General features: G+C 38.2%; 2 protein-coding genes across 2 annotated transcripts in view; one reads left to right on the plus strand and one right to left on the minus strand.

The window, feature by feature from the left end:
* Positions 1 to 2,816: 2,816 nt before the first annotated feature.
* On the minus strand, positions 2,817 to 9,397 carry TRMT10A (tRNA methyltransferase 10A). The gene is made up of 8 exons (XM_072405618.1): positions 9,286 to 9,397; positions 8,151 to 8,372; positions 7,199 to 7,361; positions 7,049 to 7,120; positions 6,458 to 6,532; positions 4,801 to 4,950; positions 4,148 to 4,253; positions 2,817 to 3,299 (listed from the first exon to the last, which is right to left on the minus strand). The coding sequence occupies exons 2-8, from the start codon at positions 8,327 to 8,329 to the stop codon at positions 3,070 to 3,072; spliced, it is 975 nt and encodes a 324-aa protein (XP_072261719.1). The 5' UTR covers positions 8,330 to 8,372; positions 9,286 to 9,397; the 3' UTR covers positions 2,817 to 3,069.
* A 5,111-nt stretch (positions 9,398 to 14,508) lies between these two features.
* The window catches only part of MTTP (microsomal triglyceride transfer protein), a 39,966-nt gene continuing 32,918 nt past the window's right edge, over positions 14,509 to 21,556 (plus strand). The window contains exon 1 of the mRNA XM_072405619.1: positions 14,509 to 14,641. Within this exon, the coding sequence (XP_072261720.1) occupies positions 14,578 to 14,641 (64 nt within the window). The 5' untranslated portion in view covers positions 14,509 to 14,577. The remainder of the gene's footprint in view (positions 14,642 to 21,556) is intronic.

Below are 21,556 nucleotides of genomic sequence, written 5' to 3' on the forward strand. Positions count from 1 at the left end.
TTCAGAGCTTGTGTCACATGAGTTAGGTAATGAGGCTGCTGTTCATTGGTTGGTTTTATCTGTTTCGAAGGGGACCCCATATAACAACTTTTTTATGGGGCCCTGTAAAGTTACATGCCTGCCCCTTTGTCTGTTATTTACAGATACATTACTGTGCTGGTCTGAGCAACTGTGAAACTGATCATGATTTACAACTTGGCCAATCCACAAAACAGATATCAGGGGCCTCCATCAGCAATGTATTAAATACTCTTCTTGCCTGGAGGATGCATGCCTGGGTCTCTCCCAGCACTTTAAGTGGACCAGCATTTTTAAAGCAGGATTTGTAATTTAAAAAAAAAAAGACCTGTGATGCTTCTGTGGCCATCCGAACCCACCCTCAACAAAATAATCTGTGCTTTCTACCATAGGCACCAACATTGTATGTATGGGTGCCAAAGCGGTTTACTTGCTTGTTGTCTGCCAGTTTTCTAGGTCGCATCCAGTAAAACAATTATAAAACTGCTGCTAATGTCTTTCCTACAGCAATGGAAAGTCACTACATTTAGTCAGTTGATCTTTACGCTCTCTAGTGGCACAAGTTGATATTATAGAAAATCAGAGATTCAGCCCTTTGACTCCTAATTGGCCAGTATAAAACAGTATGTATACAATTGCATTCTGACATGGCTGCTTTTCCTGCCATAGTGTAGTGATTTGTATTTATTAGGACGTGCATTTATTATTGAAAACCTGTCACTAGCTTGATTTCATGACTGTTCTCCATTTGCTCCCCGACATCATGTCTGATCACTGATCAACAGCCCTTTAGTTTAATCAACAAGTAAATAACAAAAGTCTAGATCTAGAAAGAGGTGATTCTGCATTTCATTCAGGGAAACACTTTTGGCTAAATGATTAATAGGTATGTCCACCATGACATGGTAAACTCTTTTATAACAAGACCTCACTAAACTACCGTATTTTCCGGTGTATAAGGCGACTGGGCGCATAAGACGACCCCCCACTCTAACCAATCATTTGGGGGTCGTGTTATATGCCCAGTATTGTACTGTTCCTTCTGCCTGTCAAATCTCACTATTGTGAGAGAACTGAGAGGCAGAAAGAACTGTACACTACTAGTTCTAAGTAATGAATGGGCACGTTCCTTTAATGAATGGGCGTGTTCCAGTGAGGAGCCAATCCAGGCTCTGCACTGGAGAGCCAATCCAGGCTCTCCACTGGACAGCCAATCCAGGCTCACGTCCTGCTTTTCAGCTTACACGGGTCCTGCTGTGAAGCAACGCGAGCCTGCCCAGGAGGACTCGTGTAAGCTGAAAAGCAGGAAGACAGAAGGAGGCACAGGAGGACTCGCAGGGACGCCAGACCAGAGAGGGGACTCGCGGGGACACCGGACACTGCAGGTAAGTACTGGTACCCGGCGTACAAGAGGACCCCTGACTTTGTCATAGATTTTTCGGGGTTAAAAAGTCGTCTTGTACGCCAGAAAATAAGGTACATTAACATAACCTACCTAATGCTTGTCACCCTTTTCTCTAATGTTTGTAGTTGGCCTCACCCTAGGAATCTGTGTGCGTGATCTACTTTTTGGTAATTTTGTAGTCTGTGTGCTAGAGAACATAGTGTAGGTCCCCAAGTTGGTCTACGTTAACTTCAATGAATATATGCCAGTCCATGTATGAAGACCAAGGTATGGTTGTTAATAGGTGTGTTGGTTTAGATGTGTCAGTGGGAAGATATAGCTATCAATTCATTTCAACATCTATACCCATTTACTAACCATATCTAATATCTACATAAATCAAAATCAACTAAGTTATAGTTAACTATTTTTTCTCATCAGTGAAAGAGCTTGTGTGGCCAACACTGTTAATATTATAGATGGCTGTGGAAAAGACACTTCGTGTGTGGCTATTATTTCTATGAATCTGTAAATAGGCAAACATTTTGTAAATAGGCAAACATCTGTAAATTTGTAAAAAGTGAAACATTGTGATTTAAGCCTAAATCTATAAACAGAAAATCACACCAATGCAAAACTTGCACATAATTGAGACAATGCTAACTTAGTAAGGCACAAAGGTTTTTACTGTAAAACACTAATAGTTTTTACTGTAAACATAATTTAAAGATATGTATGAGTGCATCAGGAAAATAATTGGTTGATCCCCAATACCTGGCCAAAACCTATGCATGAAAAGTTTAATCCTCCAAATACACATTAGAGAAATGTTTTGGTAAATAGAAAAGACGCTCATCTACCTCTCTTCACTCCTCCCATATAAATGCAGTGTGAGCTTTTTACTTTGTTTTGTATTATATAAAGGAATTTTGCTCGTAGAGGAATATAGAGGCTCCTATTACTATCACCTGAAATGCTACCTCTGTTGAGCTGTCCTTGTAGTAATTTAAAGAGAAACTAAAGTCCCACTTTGAAAATACAAAATCAGACAGGTCCCTTGTGCAATAACAATTTTTACCTGCCTAATTGGTACCCAGCTGTCAAATTTAGAAGTCAGTGGATCAACAACATGGCATAGGAAATGAAGTTCCTAGAAAAATTTCTTTCAAATTATCTCAGTACAGCTTTATTTATAGCACTATCTCATAGACATACTTCAATAATGCTCCAACCAACAAAAAAAAAAAAAAACTCCCACCACCAAGTTACCAGGGACCAATGAAATTTACAGAACTCTCATCACCCCAGAAAGTCCTCTAAATTATCATCAAAGTGACAACCTATAATCTCACTTTTCTAAAAAAAAAAAAAAAAAATGCATAAATAATACAGTCTAAAAAGGAAAAGGGACAAATTGTCATGGCTGACGCCTTGTTGCTTTATTAAATTCTCGTAAATAGTCTTGAAAACTAAAGGAATATTTGAAATATCTTTTCAGTATAAACTCTTCCAAAAAGAACTTTTTATACTAAAGCAAACAAGATCCTGTAATTTTACTTAAAATATAGAATTATCTTGACCCACATTGTTGGTGAGGAATTATAAAAAAAAATCCTTCTTGAAATGAAGAAAAAAATATATACACATAAGACAGCATCCACAGGATGTCACTTGTCATGGTTCTGCTCTTCTTCACCAAGCTCTGTTTGTTCTGCATCATCATCATCAGAATCAGAGTCACTGTCTAAGTGATTCCCATCATCCTGAGTAAGGGGAACACCTGCTGAAGCCTCGCCAGTCTCATCAATAGGCACTGCTCCTTTACGCTGAGGTAGAACACTGAAGAAGGCTTCCTTCCAATCTTTCTTCTCCAGAAAAGCCAGGATGATCTCAAAAACTACAAAGAATGCATCAGTATGTCAGAAAAAGCAAGCATTACCTATCAAATACTATATAGATTGTTCAGCACAAATTTATCATTTTGTGAGAGACTGATGATATGAATCGAAATCAAACACACAAAATTAAAATCTCTTTAGTCAAAAAGACACATTGAACACACAGTACGGTGCAATAGGGCCAACACAGAAAATTGAGGGGTTTTTGCGATCATATAAAATAGATTTAGAGTAAGAAGGATTTGGGAAAGTTACATCTGCTTTGCAGAAAATGGGAGCACTGGTTTGAGTGTAGATACAGGTTTTATCTGTCCAACAAAGAAACAGTAGGAAAAGGAGCCTTGCACCTATGAGTGGCTACAGGGTTAAAAGATTTTGGATTCCACTTCGTTTACAAAATGGATCCAGGGCCTGAGAGTTCAATGAAATAATCCTGTGTACCATTAAGGTTGGTTGTTACATTTACCATTTACAAAGTTCCTGTACCTAGTCTTTAAAGTGGAATTACCAGGAAGCATAAAAAACAATAGAATAAAAAAAACTTTTCTTGGCTGTCGTCTAAATAGACATCCATTTAGATGTTCAGCATGAAACGTTTTGGAAAGGAATAGGATGAACAGGCTTAACAAGTAAGGAGCAATGACTGTTTGGGGAATGGAAGAGGTCTATCAGAAAGCTTTCTGCAATGCCTATTGTGTTCTCTGGCTTCAACTTTTCCAGCTTCTTTAAATTACATAAGAGCACCTGGATACCACATCTTAATTTGAAGGGCTACTCCTTAACTACAACACTGTTGGTATAAAACTAGTTTGTCAGTTTAAACACCCCAGAAACAAAAAAAACATACCATGATTCACAGCTAAGACTTTGCGACTATTCATCTTCACAAAACTCCCAAGAGGAAGTTGAGCATGATGGATACCAAGATCCAGAGCTTGCTGGTAGGTAATGCCCTGAAATGAAATTTAAATCCCTTGTCATAACTTAAAATCAGAACAAACTAAAAATAAATACTATATTAGTCTTGAGTAGAGGTTAAGTTTGCTAAAAGCAGTTGGTGTTTTTTTTTTACTTGTGATATTTTGCCGCTGTAGGTATTTTACACTTCTGGGCTTGCTCATACCTGCTCCTTCTGCTGGACATTGTATTTCCTGTGGTTGGTTCATAAGCCACTACATAACATATGAGCTTCAGTAGCAGAGTATACTGGTTGGAGTAGACATTTAAAGCATTGTGTGTAAAAAAAATACTTTATCTAAAACTATAGAATGAAGACTTTGGGCTGTTCTAATATCTACAAACCAGAGCTATATTTTACCAATTGTTAAATAAAATTATAAAGTATTTAATTAAAAACACTACAGAGAACAGTGTTGTGTGACTGCATAATTACAAATTATTTATTTTAAAGTATAATGTGGAACTCTTACAATTACAACAGCTGAAAACTGCATTGAGAAAGTACTATTACTACTAGACCACAAATTGTTTTCTCTTTACCTTGTGGTGATTATGGTCTACAAGGCCACCAATAATGTAAGCTTTGGTTTCATCTAGCTCATGGAGTACTTCTGGGGAATCAGACGTAAGGTAAACCAAATCTTCAGCCTTCATGATATCTTTGTAATGCTCAGAATTGATGTGTATATCCTACGGGAAAAGTTTAGAAAACATGTGCAAAGAAGCACTAGAAAAAAATCACGAAGATTTACAGATAATGTGCTCTTAGTGTTTGTTCTTGTGATCTGTAGCAGAACAGGCCAAATCCAATTTTTTTCATTATTATAAGTAGCATACAATTAAAACTCCTGTCAGTTTGATTTTATGCTGTCTCATTAGGGACATTTCTCTTCACTACAGGTCCTGTAGGCTTAACATGAAATTGCATATTTTCTTTCCTACTCAAAATGTTTATTTTACTCTCACTTTCAACACTGGAGATATTGGGACACTAGTAGGAAACTGTAGAAGCCTATGCATACTGGTACCTGCAATTTATAAGTATGCTGCATGTCCTGGGGATGCTCTACACTCAAACCACCTAACTAGATATTTACCTCCATCCCCAGGCTTATTTGATATGGAGCTTCTGTTTTGTGTATAGATTTTTTTTGGATCCCTCTAATACACTGGTTTGAAAATGGCTGAAAAGCACGTATGCAGAATATGTGAGGTACATCAAGGTAATGTAAATTTGTCAGTAGCCCAATGATGTTGGCTGCAGACTACTGGCTCTAAAAAAGCACCTGAACTTTTCTATGCTTCTTTAATATCCCACCGTGTCTAAAAGCCCTCTGTGAAAAGTACATTTTAACTTCTCCTAATGTGTCAACAGCTGGATTGCACCTTCCTACTAAACAAAACAACTGCATTTCATAGTGAAAGACCAAAAAAAAAAAAAGAGAAGGTTAGTGTTTGGCACTATTGTAATTTAAATTTCTGCCCACGATACATAAAGGTAAGTGTAGCCACCATTAAGTGTTGGCATTGTGGTACTGCAGGCTTTTCAGTAATATTAAAACCCGCTTACACTAGCCTGGTATGGCTGGTTTGGGCTTTAAAGGTGCATTGCATTAAGACAGACTATTCATTTGGAAAGGCTTCCCAATGTACAACAATGGACATCAAATGGGGCATGCAGAATAATTGGCAGAACATTGCAAAACCTCCTATTTATATTAATGCATTGCACAGTAGGGTCAACATTACTGTACGTACATAATGTGGGCTCCTATATAATGGGCAGATTTACTTTAAGGTTGCAACCATGTTGCATCATAGTAACATGGGTTCCCCCATGTTAAAAATTAACTTTCAGGTCTTTAGGGAACCCCTGCTATATTAACTATATTAGCAAGGTGGTTAGCTGGAAGAATGCCTGCTACATTGCTGGCCAGTAGGAAGAATGTCACCTTTACCAAAAAAAAAAAAATCTATGGTATCACCTAACTGACCTGAGAGGCGCAAATTGGTTGTTGCTCAAAGACTCCCTAGCAACCTTTGAATGAACTCTGGTTAGGAAACACTGCCTTATTGTGTAATTAAAAAATAAACAATCTTTGGACATCCATATGTCATTGGAGAAAATTAAAACAAGTATGTTCAAGACCTTTTTTCATAAAATACACATACAAAGTAAATGATCGTGCAAAATTACCTTCCAGTTGATCCACCCTTTGTCGAATTCATCCATATTGCTTTTTAGTTGTCCTCCATGGCTGGTTAGATAAAACTAGAAATAATACCGAAATGTAAAATTTATTATACATTAATATATTTATTATGATATACCCTGAGAAAAGAACCAGCACGCCAATAATGGGACATTTTAAAATCACTGCACTTCACTCAAGCATATTTTGTAAGTGTGTGATTGTCCTTAAGGCTTTTGTAATTTAAGTCTTTCAGCTACATGTCGAAGCACTTAAAAAAGTAAATTGCAAAAAAAGGATTTACTGAGCTCATTTTTTTTTGTTTTTTTCAGGACAAAACAAATGCCAACTGCTAATTAAACACTGCTCCATGATACATACACATTATGCGTATGTCTGTTATTTGGTAGGACTCCAGAAATTAAAGGATGTTACATGACCCTGGGAAATCTCTGAACCTTACATGATCAAACATGAATATTCATTGGATTTTCTAGTTAATCCAACTAATTTGGACTGAAACAAAGCTGGGTATATTTGCTTGTCTCTCATTTAACTAAAGCAAAATAAGTTGTTTCTGAAAAAAAATTGAATACCTGGACGGGGTGTGTTGCTCTGCGGTTTTCTGCATAGCACCTTCTAATTTGCTTGTTTAATTTCTTCACATCCTAAATAAAAAAATATTGGTGAGATGCCAATGATCACAGAAAATCTGTAAAATCTAAAACACAAAAGTAGCAGCTTACCCGTAATAACATTAAATGATCAAAGCTGCAATCTATAATGAGACGTAATGTGCTGGGCTGGATCTCCCTGCGCACTCTTTTACATATACTGACTTCCACGTTTTGTTCTAGCTGAGCCTGCCGTTCAAGTTTCCTTTTCTGCTTTTTCTCTTTTCTCTTCTGCCTGGGAGTATAAAAGTACATCTTTTAACAAAACATCAGATAGGACACTATAGTCACCTATTTTTACCTCTGTGACAGACAACAAGTAGCACTAGAACACTATTATTGCTGCAACAGTATTCCCCAGCATTGATTACAATAAACACCTGTCATCTATCATTGGTTGATTTAACCATTTCCTTATGTGAGGGGAATGTATTGTTTTTAAGTTATTTAAGCTTTTTATTCATTTTACAATGTAAATTGAAGAGGCAATTGTAAAAGCAAGGAGTTCCCAACTCCTGCTTGTTACAAAGGAAGTTAAAATTTTGCTGAATGGCAGTCACCCAGCTGGTGCCTGGCACAGACATAGATAGGGGAGTTTCCCAATCCAGATCATGCTACTGGCACGTCATGCCTATCACCAGGTTAAGGTAGTGTTACTTACAACATATCATGTTAAAATAAATAAAAAGCAACAACTTGGCTAAAGTGGCCCTATCACCTTACTCAGGGTGTCTCAAAACCACCTGCAACCATTCAGGGCTTCTGTTCCACAATCACCTAACTGCTGCTCTACAGTATTAGGGAATATACCCCCCCCCCCCCCCCATCCCCACAAGATGAAGTGATTGGGTCAAGCAGCTAATTGCTAGGCACATAATAGGGTAGTGACAATGTTGCTCTGTATAAGCTCCAAAATCAGGCATTATGCAGTGGCTGCAATAGAGGAAGGAACATAAGGTAAGTGTTGTATGGCTGATTATATATGCGTCAGCCTGAATGGGCAAGATTACAGAATTCAACTTACTTTCGGAGCTCTCTTTGATCTTCCCATTGCTTCTGTTTAATCAATCTCTTCATCTGCCTCTTGGAGATAACCTCAGATGTGTTACATGCTCCATTATTTTTTTCCTCAATATTGACAGACTCTGGCGCACATTTGCCATTGGTAATTTTGGGATCTGATGGTTCCGTGTCCATTGTCATATAGCAGAGAATAGTCCATGCACTAGAATCATGTGTTTAGGTCCTAAGGGTGTAAATACAAAAGAGACATTTGTATACCACAACCACTTGTCACAATGCAAAGACTGTATATGTGCGTGCTTGCGGAATATTCTCTATAACAGACTTTTATTAAAGCAGAATTAAAGGTAACTATATATGAAAAAAATCAAAGTTCACTCATCTTTAAGACTCATCATACTTAGTCACTAAAAAAGTCCAAATGGGAGTTCCCTGCACATATAAAACTATTATATGCACCCTGATAAAGGCACACTTTAACTTTTTTTCATGTTCAGCTCTGCAGATTCCTTCAGACGGTCAGATTTCTGTAATGACTGCAGACTGTAATGACTCCATTCTGCAAGTCATATCTGTGCTCTGTAGTGATGCAGATATCAAAGTATTAAGTATCAGTGCAAAAAGTATACGTGTCAGGGGCAGAAATTTTTGAACAGTCCTGTGCTTCATCCATAACCCATGATCAGAAGGGCACAATTCACCATGTGTATGTGGTTTTGGACTTTAGCAATTACCACTCATAAAAAACTGAATCATTCGGCTGGGTGCAAAATTTGGAGCGGATCTACGTGTCATTCACCTATGTCACTTACACCATGTCCTGACTGTCATACTTGTGGATGAATGATTCACAGAGTATTGAAGTCACATGATCAGAGTAACCAGCAGGCAATGTGCAGTTTTCTCCAACCACTCCACATGTTCCCTTGCTATATTTCCCACTTTACAGCTGCATATAAATTGTGATTTTAAATAACAATTCCTTCATAAGACCTATCAGAGAGTAAAACGTCCACAGGCAAACAGAGATTCACTGTTTATTCGCATATAAAAGAGGCACAGCCAGCAGCCGATAAATACGACGAAACAAATAAGCACAGGTTAATTGTATGACTTTAATTAACTTCTATACTGACCGGAATAGTAGGGGAAACACTACCGGTATCACAATCTGCACATCTCTTTCTCCAGCTGACATAACAACGTGCTAGCGAGAGCACTCTCTATTCCGGCGCATGTCTATGACATCATCGTTACTCGATGTATTGACCATTCTCAGCCGCCATATTTGAAATGGGCATTTGTGTTCACTGACGGCAGGTGTTTATAGAGTATAATTCAGGAAGAGATCATTTTAGTGGGATTACAACGAATGTTCTGATGGCAGTCAGAGGCCGAGTGTATTGTGAGCGTTGTGGGGCTAATAGTCAGCCCTAATAATGGTCTTTTTTCCGCTTTATTCGGTTACCAGTCATAATTTGCAGGGACAGTCCCCAGGTTTTTATTCATTGTCCATAGAGTCTGGTTTTAGGTACATAACACAATTTCTATATATTTATTTTTTCTTTTAGTTCGTGCAAGTTCATCTCATCTTTTTTTGTGGGTAGAGAAGGATTAAAGTCGCCGTCATTTTTTCTAGCCATCTCTGTCCAGTTTGAGAGATTTCTCTTCACTTCCTGTCATGTATACACCGTGAGGAGGAAATCCTTTTATAAAAAGATGTTACATTGGAAGATTTCACCTTTATTCCTGTTCTGGGGTCATCAGGACACAAACAATAATAAAAACCTGACCAGGGGTTAACACTTTACTTAAATCTTTAGATAGATATGTGACCGAAGATATGCATGGAGCCATTCACATCCCTCATAAAGAAAAGTAAACTCACCAGTATGAATCAAAAAGACATTTACATTTTATTGTGAAAGGCGGTACCATCAATGTGAAAAAATCTTCTTCCTTCTGACACACAATGACAGGCATAACATTAGAGACCTCCAATAATAATATTATTATCATTATTTTTATACAGGAGTTATATAGCGCCAACATATTATGCAGCGCTGTACAAAAAATAGGGACTGCAAATGACAGACAAATACAGACAGTGACACAGGAAGGTGGGAAATTTACACACAATAGGATGGGAGATATGTAATGGTGGGAAGTAGTGACGGTTTCAAAAGACAGAAGAAGACGGGTAGGCAAGTTTGAAAAAATGGGTTTTGAGCGCTCTTTTAAATGAGCAGAAAGTAGGAGCAAGCTGAATAGGACGAGGAAGACGATTCCAGAGAGTTGGAGCAGCTCTAGAAAAGTCTTGTATCCGTGCGTGTGATGAGGTTATGAGTGAGGAAGTCATTAGTAGATCATTGGAGGAGCGGAGAGAGCGGCAGGGGGAGGATTTTTTAACCATCCCAGAAATGTAAGTGGGACAATAACTGTGGAGGGATTTGAAGGCAAAGCACAGGAGCTTAAATTTGATTCTAAACTGAAATGGAAACCAATGGAGAGAATTACAAAGAGATGCAGCGGAGGAGGAGCGGAGAGAAGGATGGATGAGTCTGGCTGCAGCATTCATGATAGATTGTAGAGGAGAGAGGGTGGTCTCAGGGGACAGGTAGGGGCGGATTTTGGCGATGTTGCGTAGGTGAAAGTGACAGGACCTGGAAATGTTCTGAATATAGGGGGTAAATTGGGGGGCAGAATCAAAGGTGATGCCAAAACTATGTGCCTGAGGGGAGTCATCCAGGTTAAGTTTTAGAAATAAAACAATATGTACCAAGAAAAGCCCCACATCAATATGTTTGGAGGTGTTCTGAGGATTTGGTATGAAGAAAGGACCCTGCATGGCTCAGAATATTTGATTTTTTTCCACATTTACAATAAAGGAGTATAGACTGTTATTCTGGGGAGGAGTGATAGCTTTACATTTCATTATCTGATTCTACTATCTGCATTCTTCCCCCATTGTATCACTGCTCCCAGTACAGCCAGACACTGGGAGACACTCGCACATGGTTAGTGCTGTCATCATGCAGACTGCTCCAGATAAACCTTTACTAGGCTACATGATGACAGAACCTTCCCACAGCCATCACCACAGACATCAATACCACTGGAGTATAAGCGTGGCCACCATCACTGAGTATAGTCTGAAATCCTGGATTGCAGGCTTTCTTCAGCTTTCTTACATTTTAAGTCCTTGTATTTAATTAGTAATGAAGCCAGAGTCACAGACACCGTAATGGCAGCATGCATGCCGTTTTTACCGATGATTGTGTCCCCTATACCTAGTAATAGGTTTTATTATATATATATATATACATTGCTGTGTGTTACTTTGGGCAGCCTATTTATTTGAATAGGCTGCTCAATGCATGTTATCGCACACAAATGCAGGGCAAGTTGCACTATAGTGCATTGGAAAGGTGCGTTTAGAGTGCTAATAACAATAAATGGTAATTATGCACACAGACCCATGTGCTGTGCTATGCCACGCTTCATATTAATGCAACACACAGGTTGAAAATCCTTTATAGTTCAGTTCTGAATTTAACCAGTAGGGGGAGATGACATATACCTGACAAAGCATACAAACCAAAATGTAGCACTCATGCTGGTGCAGACTGCAAAATGTTTCTTTTTTTTTAATGGGGAACCCTAGCAATAATTTTCAAGTCTCCAGTGAACCCCTTCTATAATTTTCAAGTCTCCAGTGAACCCCTTCTATAATTTTTATATCCACAGATCACAGTATATCAGTGTGCTGGCCAGTGGAAATATTGTCACCCCTACAGATAACCAAAAAGATCACTGGTGTCAGTGATAAGTGACCCGAGAGACACAAATTTCAATTGAATGTTCTGCTATTTTTTCTACTGAGTGAATAATCCTAAACTATTTTGTTTTCTGAGTGAATGTCCTGAAAGAGCTGATAGCTCAACAGCAAGTAGGCACGAGTAATGATAATAACTAACTTTGTTTTTGGTGACTATTCTACAAATCTTTACATATATTAAAATAACGAAAACATGGGAGAGCAAATGTGGACATGTGTCTATGTTACAACAAAATGACTTAAATTGCCCAGCCAGTTTACTGTAAGAGCTTCATTCGTTCAATTTACCAAGCAGCTCTGAACAATTAAACCCACTGTAATATCTGAATTATAGTTGATTCAGAGGAAGGCAGTTAAAGAGCTCTCCAAATTGTTGTTTAACCCCCTAACCGCTAAGCCCGTAATTTCTCGCACTAAATATTTTTGCTCTTTTGGTTAAGCCCGTATTTTTTCGCCTACACTAAAATTTTATATTCATGATATCTACTAGAACCCTATTCGGACATATTTCTGTAAGTTACAGGTCTACAATTTAAAAAAAAAAATTTCATGAAAACCTGTGACGCTTTTGGAACAGAAATCTAGAAATCAGTGTAACGCTCAGGTGGTTAAAGAAAATGTAGATTAGGTTATTATTGCATATTTTATTTGAATAATATGTCTTTCAACCAGCAGGGGGAGCTCCTATCTCATTTACATGTCCACTCCTTTGTTGTAACTAAACTGTTGTTTACAGAGCTCAATAACCAAAATGAGGATTTATACACACAAGTGAAAGAGTCAGAGGAATGGCACTTCCCTTACTGGGTGGCTTTGGCTGAGGATTCAGTCTAACAGATAAGCAGAACAAGGAGCTTTAGTTTTCCTGTGTCTTGTCTGCTTCTATTGGCTCCATTCCTAGGAAAGCTGATCAGAGAGGGTGGTAGCAAAGCTGAGCACAGGATTGCAGGCACAGATTGTGCATAGGTGTGGAATTCTGTAATTCCAGCTGACCACACATGCATCAGCATCACCAGGTATTTTATAATAAAGATACTTCTAAGACACAAGATACATGTCAGTAACAGTTTATTATTAATGAAAAAGCATGAAATCAGAATGGGGAGGGGGAATCAACATGAGTAGCTGATCAGAAGTACTGCAATTCTAGAAGCATGGTTTTGGAGAAGAGAGCAGTGACAGAAAATTAGCTCATCAGTATGCTGCTGCTGCTGCTGCTCCCACTGTGCCGTCACTGGGTGTAGGTGGGTAGGAAGTCTATATATCATGTATATTCATATGTATATCTAGCTCATATCCCTGCCAGGCAGGACTATGCTTTATGCACTGGCATAGGAGCAGGGGTTGCAATTGGTGCAACAGCCACACCCCAGCTGTGCTCTGTGTATAGGGCCTGACCATGCCCATTTGTCAGTATCCACCTATTCTGCTGTCCCACTGAAGCTAGTGCAAACTCAGAAACAGAGAAATGGAAGTATTTTTTGTTCTTGGGGGGGGGGGTCTATCACTGCAGATGTGTGGTGGTCAGTCGCTGAGTGTGGTTTGCACTAAGGTGTGTCTGCCACACCGAGGGTCTGTCACTGAGTGGGGTTTGCACTGGGGGATCTCACTGGGGAGTTACTTGCACTGAAAGTGGGGGGGGCTAGTTACTGCACTTAGGACTTTCTTTGTGGCATTTTGTTATTTAGTGAGTTCTGCACTAAAGGGGCCTTTAATGAGCGGGATCCACATTGAGGGGGTCAAGGAACATCCATTTCCATCTATCTATCTGTTCTGCTGTCCCTCTAAAGGCAGCATGCAAGAATGCCCAATGTCAACATAAAGGTAAAGAAAAAGGTAGGCAAATCTGCACTAGGGGGTGTCTGCGAGTAGACTCGCACTAGGGGGGGTTGCCTCTGGGGAAAACTATCACTGAGGGGGTCTGTGACCTGAGGGGGCCATCCACCAAGGGGATCTGTCATTGACAGGTCTGGCCAGTCATGCCATTGAATGGAGAACAGAATTGCAGCAGAGGGGTTCAGATCCAAATTCTGCATTGAGACCTATAGATTTTTATCTATACCACTATAGGCTGTGTGGAAAAGACATGTAAACCTCAGGACTGGATGGACAAGAACACAAATACACATCTCTCATACTGCAAATGTATTTCATCTGTGTATTTATGGCTCGCTGGCAATGAGGTGTTTATTAAAAAAATACAAAAAAACCCACAAAATTTTTATAATTTCTATTAAAAAGGGAAAGCATTGTTTAACTACACTATGGTACCACTCAAAGAGCAGGTTTTCTCATGTATCAACCACTCATCTCTCTGACCTTTTTGTCTAACAAATAAGTTTTGTGTGAAACAATGCAGATTTAAACAGCATACTAATGAGGGTACCATTTTAAGACTTTTTTTCCAAAGTAATAATTAACTTAAAAACCTTTGGTCAATAAAACCAGTGCATGGAGTTTGGATTATGACCTTTACTACATCTAGATAAACACTGTTCTCCACTCACAATCTTCCTTTTAGTTGTGTGATTCTCTGCCCAGTGACAACCGGCATAACGTCAGCTACTTTGAAACAGGAGGATCCTGAACGATGATATCGTTAACGTTGTTGTTTTTCCTTTGTATATTTTCAACATTTTCGGCTTCCATTAAAGGTAAGAATGCATTTAGGATCTCACTTTTTGGAAGTTAGGCTGAATAATGGTCTGAGCTTCATTAGCAATAATTTGGCAGTGTGTGGCCTGGCCAAAAGTTACTATCATTCTGGTACATATTCTTAAGAGAAGCCAATTTTAGGTATAAAAAATTAAGTCAGGATTTGAAGATCTAACAATTGTGGTTTAAAAACTGTCTGTGTTGGACTCTTTATTTGCTGAAAGATCTGCTCATGCTTGGCAGGCATCTAATGTAGATTGGAAATATTCACTGATGTTTTGCATTTTACATAGTAAATACAGACTTAGCAAGCAGAAGGCTCACTTTAACTCATATAATATGTCTCATTCTATATTTACATGGGCTATAGATAACTGCAAATAACTTGGAGTGATATTGTATAGCATTCCAGTGAAGGATGTTTTTAGAAATGTGGAAAGCAGACTTTCCTTGACTGTAGACTAAGCGGGAGATTCAGTTACAAAATACTGCACAAATACAACTTTTACTGATTCATACATGTATATGAATATATATATTTATATATAGAGAGAGACAGAGAGACTACTTTACTAACCAAGAATTTGCATTGTTTATAGTCAATATTATTATACAGCAGGGGTGGGCAAACGTTTTGGCTCAGGGGCCACAGTGAGTTTTAAATTAAGATGGATGGAGAGTGTTTGTATTAACTGATATAAATTACTTGTAAAAGCCATTACCTAAAAGTAAAGCAAAACATACATTCAATTTCAGTGTTGTTGGTCACCCTTTTTTGCCAGTGGACAATTTTGTACCAATATTTGACGGGCCAAAATAAAAAGCCCAACAGGCTGTATATGACCTGTGGGCTGTAGTTTGCCTATGCCTGATATACAAGGATTAAATGCAGTATATAACAAGAAATTTGTTTTTTTAAATATTTGACAAGATTCATATAAAACGGCATTATTGTGCAAATTTAGGAGATGAAGAATCGGGCAAACCAATTTCAAATAAAAAAGTGAAATACAATATTCTTTTGTTAAAGAAATAACTACTTTGCTTTTAATATTTTACCAATGTTTTATCTGTGAAGCAAATTGATGATCTGTTTTCTTTTAAAACAGTGATGTGGCAGACATACATTTAATTGAATCTATACACACAACCAAAATTGCAGCTATTGTAAATATTTTGCTCCATTGTACTAATGAATGGTAAATGACCTTGTGAAAGATTTGTTTAAAGCTAACTTGTACTTTGCCCTAACTAGGGAAAGTCACAGGTTCTCTTGATAGCAGGCTCTACAAGGAATCTGTACTTAATCTTATCATCACCCTGACTGCATTATTCTTTCACTAAAGCTCCCCAAAATGTTAATGTAAAGTTTGATTTTTCTCAAAAATTTGCTCTTCTTCCAGCCTAATGTCACAATGCACAGAGCTGGCTATTGGCTAGCAAGTGAGTTGCAGATTTGGGGTCTGGGAAAATATACATTTCTTGTGGTGCCTCCTATCCAGAGAACCTGGGTAAATCTTGGTATGGCCCCTTTTCCCTAATATAATCTGTTCCAAACCAATGGCCAAACCATCACAATGGAACCTGAGCACTGGTAGGAATGCCTTCCCTAATTCCAGCACTGGAGAGAAGACTGGACCACTGAGTGTCTCTGGACCATGGGATGAGGTAAGTAAAAGGCTAGGTACTCACGTGCAAAGGTTCTCTTCCGATAATCGGCTCAGGGCTGATATCGGATCAGAATCTTGCGCATGTACAGTGCCCATCATCGTTCATAAGACTGTCCTGGCGGTTCCATGGATGATGGACGACAAATGATTGTAATGGAAGTGAAGGGGGAGAGAGCGAAGCAAGGTGCCGCTCCGTCATTCTCCCCCTCACCTCTCCATGAAGTAGAATGGTGCTGAATGTACACATCTCCTTCATGCATTATGCAGTCAATAGTTGTTGGAAAGGATCAAGAAATATCATTTCCAACGACAACTATTGCACTTGTGTGCCTTCCTTCCTTCTTCAGCAGATGGAAAGATGATGAACTACTTCTGCTGCCTGCAGTTAGGCTGTAAGGAAATAGTGCTGCAGTAGCCTTCCAGTGATCAGTCATGCAACCTATACCTTTTTTTTTTTTTGGCATGCTGTCAGAACTAAAAAACATTGTTTGGAAAGAGATACTTATTTGTTAGCCCTGGCTGAACATTAGTCCCCCAAACTTAATTGGCAGAGATCGCCTGTCTAATGCCAGAACACAATGTCCCTTGAGCCCCCTTTTTGTAGCAATTGTTTTTCACAACATATTTTCCCTGTGATAATATAAATAAGCTAGCTGTTTACATAGTTCAGATTCAGGTTAGTAAAGCTTGTCTTTTTATTAATAGGATAATATAGGAGATTATTGTCATCTAACAATATACCATTGACTAGCATTTGGGCACAAGTATATCTTTATTATTTTTGCTCATCCAATGCAGTCTATGAAGAAGTTTCACTACAGTACTGCTGCAGCCTGTCAGCTTTAAAAAAAACAGCCATATCAAAATAGGAAAAAATGAAAGGCTATATCCTGAATAACCCCCAGGTTGTCCTTTGGTTATATTCTGGTTTCAATCTGTGATAAAAGTATGAATTAGGGCCAGTGCTGTCTCAGCAATTTCTAGTGAGTCATTTATAGTAAAAACTGACTTCAGACATTGATCCTTTTATGGACTTACCTATCTTGTCATATTGATTTCACCTTCTACAATTTGTTCTACCAAAACTGTGGTATCAGACTAATTGCCAACATATGTATGTTACTACATTAAGAGTAAAATGGGTAAATGGGTAAAATGTATGTCACTGCCTTGAGCCAATGCATGCTGTAGCCATTTTTGCTAATAAATAGCAAAATACATAAAAAATAGAATTGTATGACTTCGGGGAAGGATAGTAAGCTACTTTGTTTATTCTGCTTGCTTTGTCACAGTGAATGATTTACTGTAACAAATTCAGCATACATTTGTTTTTTGTGTTATGCTTTTTAGGGCATAATACATAGGCTTGCCTTTGTTAAAGTTCCTAGAATGGGATATGGGCATCATATCAAAAGTAACACATTTCATGTAAGGTCATCAAAAATCTGCTACAAAATGAATACACAAAGGATGGAATAGAGTGTACAAATAAAATAATTACAGAGACTTTTTGGCAAAAAAACTACTATTTATTGATAATATACAAATTTAAACATTTACTACAATTATATTATTTTTTATGTTTTTTTGCCAGTGTTGTTTTATGTTTTGAAGCATTTAAACAACACAGACAGTGGCATTTTGTGCCAGATGCTGACTGCAAATGCATAAACTTGCTGATGAGAGTTTTGGTGAAAAATACAGGCTTGTTAAAAAAAAAAATGAGCAGACCTGGTTCCAATGTAATACTCTTAAATCTGAATAATGATACTGTTTGTGTTGTCATATATCATTGATAAAACATATTTAAAAAGTATGCCAGTATATTTACATATATATATATATATGTAGTAATCAAAATGGGTTCAGGGTCTACTGTTAATAAATCTCTTTTCCATCCCCACAATATTCCAAGTTGAGATAGAACACTTGTATTGAGAGGAAGTTTTCACTGTGAAACTGTGTGGCTGGTAACTCCTGGGCACATAGCAAACTGCTCATGTGTACCCTGGAACATCAAGTCACACCACAAGTAACAAGATTGTCACGCAGCTGTGGTGCAAATGTTCTGACAACAACCCCGTGGCCATGTGAAGGTTGGGATTGCACTTGAACCTGTGGTAGAACCCTGGGGTCACTGCAGGTCTGTAAAAACAGCAAATGACATCAGGGTCAGCTAAGAGATATTTGTACAGAAATATCCAAGTACAGAAATAACCAATATAGCCAAGTATTGACAATTTTCGGCCAATTTACAATACCACTTTGCTGTAAAACACATGTTTTACCATATATTGGCTGAATGTTTAGTAATGGACAAAACACTTTGTGGAGCCATTGATGGTATACCTAGTCACCAAGGAAGCACAACCTATAGTACTTGTGTTTCAGCTGTGAATCATCATGATTGTAAAAATGCTGTATCATTAAAATATGTGTTGCATGGGAAGTCTATTCAAAATGAATGTTCTTGCTTACCACATCACACACTATAGTACATGAGGTAATGCATGAATAGAGAATGAATTGGCCCTTAGTACATTGTACTGTGCCACATAGTACCATCTGATTCTGAAGCTAAATGTCTAAATGGAGACTAGACTGGACTTTCATTTTTAGCAGCTAGAGAATGCAAAGCTATTTCTAGATAACATGTAATCAGGTATTTCGTAGTATTTTATTGCTTCAGCTTGTTGATTAAATTAGCTTATTTTGCAGGTTAGTGCTTCTGCTGAGATAACTATGGCTCCAATGGCCACTGAATTGTCAGCTTTTGGCTGAACAAATCATCAAGTTCCAAAGCTTAGATAAGGGCTGGTTAGCTTGTACTTGTATCCACTGATAACCTCATTCCAAAAAAACCTTAATATGGTAAATGTAGTTTAAAATCCACCCAGTCATATTGACTCATCACAGATGAACCAGGTCAGGAGATTTGGTAGTGAAAGTGATATTTTGAGTATTTGCAGCTAACCTGTAACTGACCACATACATTACAAATTTCATATAATTATAGCAATTTTCACTAAACCCAATTACTAAACTCCTACACAAAGATATATTTTTTATCATTTGAATCTTTTAAAATAATACTTGACTTTTACTATTCAGGTTCTTGTACAGGCAGTTCCTGTTACAGACTGACAACTGTCTCCGAAATGTGCATACATGTTGTTGTCTCTCACTCGTTTAATGGGGACCACAAGCTACCCTGATAACACACACTGCACAAACACAAATCAAAGTGGCTATCATTACTATAGGTACTGTAGGTACAGAGAGCACCTATTCCAAAAAATAATGATGTGCAACAAGAAGACATAGCGCCAACATATTACGCATCGCTGTACATTAAATAGGGGTTGCAAATGACAGATGAATACAGACACTGACACAGTAGAAGACGACCCTGCCCTGAAGAGCTTACAATCTAGTAGGTGGGGGAATTTACACACAATAGGATGGGAGATATGTAGTGGTGAGAAGTAGTGACGGTTTGAAAAGACAGAAGAAGATGGGTGGGCAAGTTTGAAAAATAGGTTTTGCGTGCTCTTTTAAATGAGCAGAAAGTAGGAGCAAGCCGAATAGGCCGCGGAAGACGGGAAGCCAATGAAGAGAAGCACAAAGAGATGCAGCAGAAGAGGAGTAGTGAGAAGGATGGATGCTGCAGCATTCATATTATTTTGTAGAGGAGAGAGTCGGGTTAGTGGAATACCAGAGAGGAGGAGGTTACAGTAGTCCAGACGAGATATATAATTTTTAATCTTCCATAAATTTTTATTCAGTTTTTAATCATCATTTGAAATCTTACAAAAGAATGCATATAACACAAATTATAGTAAAACTGAACTTTTGCCTTGACATACAGTCACATAGAATAATCCAGAATACATAAACTTTGGGGGCATGTCGATGGGAGACCCAAGAAAGACACACCAGGTGTGTGGTAAAATGTCAGTAGGACCATTTGAGCCCTCAGCACAGTTGGCAGGGCTGTATACATAACATACCTATGTAGGGCTAAACAGACCTGCCCTGAAGGTGTGCAGCAGACACTGGAGCCCCTGGAGGCCACTCATGCCAATTAGTCCTGAGGTTTTCATCCTAGGCAAACCATAGCAGTATTCTCCCCAGTACCTTTTAGTTGGGTGTACCACCCGGCATTTTCAGTTACCACCTGGCGGTTTTTGGGTGGTTACTGAAAAACTGGGCACAATAAAGGGGCCACCATCCAGCTACAGCTTCTTCCCACCCAACCTAAAATATTTTATAGGGAGAACACTGCACAGTGTCTGCAATATAATTTTATTACTTGAACCCTGTCAAAGAGTAACAACGTTACTGCACTCATTTGAGAAAGAACAGCTTTGTCACCCTGGTATAAGAGACAGCAGTGCTTTGATAAAAGTCTTCAGTGTTTTTTTACATTTATTTATTTATTTATATTTATTTCCCTTGTTGAGTCATAGTATATGGCAGGGGATGGAAAATATGCTGATCACTTTACTTGTTCCATATTTAGAAAGACCATGAGCCTGAATTACTATCATGTGAGGTGTAGTGATGTGGGTGTGGGTTTTATTTACTAAAATGTGGGGTGCTGTGAAGCTAGGTAAAGGAAACCTGGGTCTTATTTGGTCTAAAGTGTACAATCAAATCAAACATCAATATGAAGAAGCACTAAGTTTTAAACTTCACATAATGCTGTGCATGTGACTTGACATGTAATCACTGGTTCACCTCACTGCAGTTTGTGCTGTAGTAATCGAGGTACAAGTTCCCTTTACCCTGTCTCACTTTACCTTACCTTGCTTCACCCTGTAGTAAATGGTGCTCCCTATCTCTGACATCCATCACAGTCAATAAACTAGAAAGCTCCGATCTGACCCCATATTTTGCTGCTCAAGCTGATGGAGATTTCAGATCTGCTGCCTTGACAGACAAAAAGTTCTGCATGTTCTGTAAAGAATGTGTAGAGGAAGAATTTAAGGGTTTGTGCGCTGTTATCCTAAATGAGAATATTAAGCAATATGGAAAAGTCAAAATATCTAGTTTAAGGCATGAAGTGGTTATCACACAATTTCTAAGTATTAAAAAAACTTTCAAAGCATTGTATACATTATGACATGGCACAGGTGATTAGAGTTTGTTAAAAATATATATTACCATATATATTATACCATATATAATATTAATAATATAACACACTAACATGTTTTGTTAGACCATCTGCTAACACATTCA

This window comes from Pyxicephalus adspersus, chromosome 3, assembly GCF_032062135.1.
Source record: "Pyxicephalus adspersus chromosome 3, UCB_Pads_2.0, whole genome shotgun sequence".
Taxonomy (NCBI): Eukaryota; Metazoa; Chordata; class Amphibia; order Anura; family Pyxicephalidae; genus Pyxicephalus; species Pyxicephalus adspersus.